The sequence below is a fragment of the Myotis lucifugus genome, unplaced genomic scaffold, assembly GCF_000147115.1.
Source record: "Myotis lucifugus unplaced genomic scaffold, Myoluc2.0 scaffold_21, whole genome shotgun sequence".
Lineage (NCBI taxonomy): Eukaryota > Metazoa > Chordata > Mammalia > Chiroptera > Vespertilionidae > Myotis > Myotis lucifugus.
This window is the reverse complement of record NW_005871069.1, coordinates 11,383,800-11,389,799: the sequence shown is the minus strand read 5'-3', so window position 1 is coordinate 11,389,799 and position 6,000 is coordinate 11,383,800. Positions and strand designations below refer to the sequence as shown.

The 6,000-nt window shown below is 42.1% G+C and overlaps 1 protein-coding gene across 1 annotated transcript in view; it reads left to right on the top strand.

Moving 5' to 3' along the window:
* The first annotated feature begins 3,277 nt into the window (after positions 1 to 3,277).
* The window catches only part of SLC9A9 (solute carrier family 9 member A9), a 771,103-nt gene continuing 768,380 nt past the window's right edge, over positions 3,278 to 6,000 (top strand). The window contains 1 exon segment of the mRNA XM_023751381.1: positions 3,278 to 3,550. Coding sequence (XP_023607149.1) covers positions 3,376 to 3,550 — 175 coding nt within the window. The 5' untranslated portion in view covers positions 3,278 to 3,375.

Below are 6,000 nucleotides of genomic sequence, written 5' to 3'. Positions count from 1 at the left end.
AGGTTGTGATGCCACCCTCAGTCACACTCAGGGTAGGGCCAATTGGGGGGCTGGGGCGCCGGCCCCGTCACACTCAAGGCAGGGTCGATGGGGAGGCTGGGGCGCCGCCCTGTCACCCACAGAGCAGGGCCGATCAAGGGGTTGGGGCACTCCACCCCTCACACTCAGGGCAGGGCTGATGGGGAGGTTGCAGCTCCACCCCGTCACACACAGAGCAGGGCCCATGGGGGGGTTGGGGCGCCGCGCCCTGTCACACACAGAGCAGGGCCGATCAGGGGGTTGGGGAGCTCCCCCCTATCAGGCACAGAGCAGGGCTGATCAGGGGGTTGGGGCGCCTTCCCCTGTCACGAACAGAGCAGGGCGGATAGGGAGGTTGTGGCCCCGCCCCTGTCACACACAGAGCCGCAGGGCGATCAGGGGGTTTGGGCGCTGCCCCCTGTCACACTGCTCCAGGGGCCAGGAGGCCTTGCGGCTCCGCTGATCCCGGTGCTGGGAGCCATATTACCCTTTTACTATATAGGATAGAGGCCTGGTGCACGGGTGGGGCCGGCTGGTTTGTCCTGAAGGGTGTCCTGGATCAGGGTGGGGGTCCCCACTGGGGTGCCTGGCCAGTCTGGGTGAGGGGCTGAGTGCCGTTTTCAGGCTGGCGGGTGACTGAAGCTACCAACCTCTCCTTTTTTCCTTTTTTTTTTTTTTATTCTTGGATTTATTTACCTTCTATGGCTGTCACTGGAGCTGAGAGCCAGCTTTAGCTGTGAGACCTCGCTGCTGAAAGCAGGTTTCTGGCTTTGTTTACCTTCTGTATTTGAAACTTTGTTGTGACTCCAGCTCTGAGATCCGGACAGGCTGAAAGCAGGTTTCTGGGGTTTTGTTTAGCTTCTATATTTGTAACTGTTTCTTATTAGCTCAGAGCCCAGCAGTGGCAGGCGGGGAACCTGGCTTCCTCCGTCACTGGAGCAAGCAAGCCTCCTGTTTGTGTCAGTAGCCTGGCTGCCGGCCGCCATCTTGGCTGGCAGTTAATTTGCATATCGCCCTGATTAGCCAATGGGAAAGGTAGCGAAGTTACGGCTAATTACCATGTTTCTCTTTTATTAGATAGGATATATTAAAGAACAGTTATTATTGACAGTACAGGATTTGGGAAATTCTAGAGCCTGAGCTGTTAGGGTGACCTCCTGCCCTGGTTTGCCCAGACTGCGGAGTTCCCTGGGACACAGGACTTCTGAGTGATCATACCTGGAAAGACTCTGGCAAGCCAAGGTGAGTTGGTCACTCTAGCTCAGTGGTTCTCAACCTGTGGGTCACCAACCTTTGGGTTGCAACCCCTTTGAGGGTCAAATGACCCTTTCACAGGGATCGCCTAAGACCATCGGAAAACACATATATAATTACATATTGTTTTTGTTATTAATCACTATGCTTTAATTATGTTCAATTTGTAACAATGAAAATACATCCTGCATATCAGATATTTACATTATGATTCCATAACAGTAGCAAAATTACAGTTATGAAGTAGCAATGAAAATAATTTTATGGTTGGGGGTCACCACAACACGAGGAACTGTATTAGAACCACTGCTCTAGCTGAAATGAATCTTAAGCCATTAAAACCAACATTTAAATTTATTTCTACTCTCTGTGCATTCTTGAGTATGTTACTAACCCTCTCTGAACCTTAAATCTCTCATCTGTGGAAGTGTTTTTATGAATATTAAATTCGATTAAATTTCCCAGCACATTTTCTGGCCCTTAGTAGATAAAAAATTGATATGTGTTTCTATTTCATTTTCTTAATTTGGTACAGCAGAATGTAATGAGTGAAATGGGATGAATGGGAGTTGTGGCAAAGCGGTTGTAAACGGAAGCTGTACCTACTCAGCCTTAGCAGCTGTGGCCACTTGGGAAAGAAGACCCAGTATGCCAGATCGTACCAGTTTTTTCTAGAGAAGCCATGCGTATTATTTTTTATTAGAGATATACTTATTTGAATATGTTGACATCACACTTAGGACTTTTAAAAACAAATGTAAGAGCATATCAAAACATTTTACTGGCCTTCAATTCTTTCACTGAGTCTCTTAATTACATAAGATAGTGAGATTGGATAAGAAAGTTTATTCTATCCAGATGGAGTACTCACAATTATGAAAAGGAATCAAAATAAATCAATAATGATCCCTCCCCCCCCCTCCCCCCCGCCCCGGCAAAAAAAAAGACAGAACATTCCCAGGTTTGAAGTTTGAGTTATCTCCTAAATCTAACAACTCAAGTCTGGACTTGTGGGGTTGCAAAATGATGAAGATAGAACCTACTAGCAAAAGCTTCACGAAGTGCTTGCAAACATTAGCTGACAGATTTCAGAACAATTTTAATATTAGTCATCACAGATAAGCCTGCCAAAGAGGGCAGAGTGTTAAAGAACATCTGCAGCACACACAAATACCACTTGCTGAGTTCAACCCAGAGAGGAAGTCAGCTTCTAAAGTCACAGAAGGCAAACCAGCAGAAGCAGCAGTTTTAAATGAAGTGGGTCAACCTTTCTCAGTGGGTGAAGCTGCTATCAGGAACTTGTTAGCTTCCAATATATTGCATGTTTGACCTCTAGCTTTTAGTGACAAGACCTTTTGAGGAGTATTTGGACTCATCCTACCCAATGAACCACTTATACTGTATAAATTGAATTAATTCTGTCAAGTATGGGGATATTAGATGATTAATACTCCTGAGTTATGATAATTTCATGACATGATGAAAACCCTCATGTACCCTGGGATGTATCTAATTGCATTGTAGGACCAAGACGGCAATCACATTGTAGCATTCGCTGAGAAAGCAGCAGAGCCATGGAGTACTGTCTTGAACTTTTCAGAGAACATAAAATGAATTAAAAGAAAACAACAACAAAAAACCAGCCTGCCAAACACTGGTGGGGTTTGGTTGGGGAGGAAAAGTCTCCCACGTGAGTTGAGGTCCTAATTCAGAGATTGGCTTTTTGAACTTAGAAAATGTTGCTGATGTATGGTGATCTGTTTTATTCTTTATCTACAGTTCACCAGTTATGCAGCTAAAGGAGACTTATTTGAACCAATAAGATCAAAGGTTTGTCCCAGGTGGAAGATAATTTTGTCGAGTGTATTATTTTAAGACTGAGAGTCAGGATGAAACTGCAGAGTTTGAAAAGTGACGGGGCTGCTTTAAGGCAGAAACAGGAAGTTGTAACTAGAAGCCATGTGAATGCCAAGCCAGCAGAATGCTCATCAAGTGGCAACTTAGCTAGTGTTTACTCTGAAATCCTCTGGCAGCCGGCTATTTTGCGGGAAATCCGATAAAACAGCCCTTGCCAGGTTTTATGAGGACCCCTACACAGACGGGATGGAGAGGCAGCACAGACTCCTGGCAGGGAAGGATGACAACCAGTTCCAACACCAGGGAGCCGTGGAGCTGCTCATCTTCAATTTTCTGCTCATCCTGACCATTTTGACCATCTGGTTATTTAAAAATCATCGTTTTCGCTTCCTGCATGAGACCGGAGGAGCGATGGTGTATGGTGAGTGCAGCCCCTGCAAGGCTGATGGGAAGCATGTTGCTTGGGAAACTGGAGACTCCTGCTCAGATGGCTCAGTGCCAAAGCTGGAGGAAATGCCCCCACCAAGAAGTCAGTAGCTTGGTGGAAGGTGCTGCAACATAAGGAATGCTCATCTCTACAGTTAGCTGCTGACAGTTGCCTTGTCATCTCATAAAAGTCAGAGTCCTGTTCTCAGGACTGGCAAGTCTGTGGAAAGATGCAGGGCCATTGTCATGTGTGGAGTCAGACTTGGAATTCTTTGTAAAGATAGACCTGGGGAGGATGTCTGCCATGGCAGCAGGGACCTGGGAGCATTAGAAAGTTCTAGAACTAATATCACAAAAATGTCTGAAGTAAATCCCCTACACCAACAAGTTTTCAAGAAGAAAACTTGCAAAAACGCTCTCCACCCCCTTTTGCACTAATTGTGTCAAAATCCATTTTAATTATATGAGCAATGTTTTATCTTCTGATATATGAGTTTCTTAATGCAGTACTTTCTATTTTTTAGCCTCATTTCAGACTTTCTCAGTTGTAATTGTTGTCATTATTAGTATTATTGCCTATGTATCTTTTTTTTTTCCATAGTAGGGTGTGTGGAAATGCACTTGTTTAACATCTAAAACTCTCAAAGTGTTGCTTTTTCTGTGTAATTTACAATGTCATTCTTTTCAGAATAAAATGTGACAAAGATTATCCAGGCTGTACTTTCATCTTTTAAAGTAAAATCCAAGCCACCAGTGGTTTAAAAACTGATCTTATTGATGAAATAGTTTACTTTACCACTGTTATCTCAGCCTGATAATGGATAAGAACTTTGAGCACAGTGGAGACAGGTGTAGCATTGTTATAATTCATAGCAAAGAATATGCTTTTACCATACTTTGCTTCTATCATTTTGGAAGTCCTGAGGCCTTTAATGTCATTCAGGTTCAGGGATGGGATCAATCCACATTTTATATGCTAAGCTAACCCAATGAAGTCCCCATAATAATGATGCTTAATCAGGATTGCCTCGCCCTAACTGGATCCCACTGTGAGACACTGGAGCAGGAGGCAGAAAGTTCAGGCTGAGCAGTGTAATTCCTTTCAGGAGACTGACAAACTAAGCCTTTCAGAGCACAGAGTTAAATTTCTTTGTATTGAGAGTCTTAAATCAACAACAAAACTCTCAAACAGAAAGGAAGTGATATTGTCAGATGTCAAGCCCGAAGCTCCAGACACTTGCCCTTCTCCATCATCAGTGGGCCAGGATCTTTCTCTTGAGTTAGCTAATAAATAATCAATGAGGATATGAGATGTAATTTGAAGAGCCAGAAACAATGTAATTCTAGGCATTACATTAAAGGGCTACATATGGTTTAGCAAAACTACAGATTTTAAAATTAGAAATCTTTATTAGAGGGAAAGATTTCTTCACAGCCCTGAATTTGATTGAACTGTGACTTATTTACCAATTTCAGCTTATCTATGATAGAGATACTGTTGTGTAAAACTTTTGATTAAATTTGGTGACATTAAAATTAAAATATACTTTGTACTCACAACAAATAAATGTAACTTTTATTTTGCACCTGAAATTTTTCAGATTACCTTTCATCCTCAAAAACTCCATGAAATACTTAAAAAAATCTAATAAAGATTGACCTCTAGCTTTTAGTGACAATAAGTTGAAGGTATTAAATATGTCCCCTTTTTTTTCTCCACTGACTCCTTCTAGCCCATGCCCAACCCCTGCCCCAGGTCTTCACCAACCTATTTGTCTGTGCCCATGGGTTATGCATATATGTATACAAGTTGATCTCTTTCCATCCACCCACCCACTCCTGCCTTGCCTCTGAGATTCAACAGTCTGTTCCATGCTTCTATGTCTCTGGATCTATTTTGTTCATCAGGTTATTTTATTCATTATATTCCACATATGAGTGAGTCATATGGTACTTGCTTTTCTCTAACTGGCTTATTTTACTTAGCATAATACTCTCCAGGTCCCTCCATACTGTCTCAAAGGGATCCTATACTTTTAAGTAGTGATTGAAGTGATAAATATTAGCACATTGCACTATAGTTGAAATAGCATTTCTCTAGATTGGTATTATTAAGGCAGTTTATGTTTAAAGGTAATGAGAGTGAGAGTAAGTTGAGCTGTCTGATTTCTATCATTTCACAGTTTATTTTATGCCAAAATTATTGAAAGCAATTTCTGAAACAGTGCATTGTAAAAGGATTATAAAATTGTGAAGACATTACTATTCCAGTACTAGAATTTTGTTTTCCTTGAGTTATCTTGAGCTATAATCAATTAAAATAATTTTCTTTTAGTGTTGTTTAATGTTTTTGTTGACCTAAAATTAAAGTTGTTGGAATTTAAGAGGATCTTCGAGGTTATCTTCTCCAGCTCTCTAATTATACAGAGGAAGAAAGTGAATCTC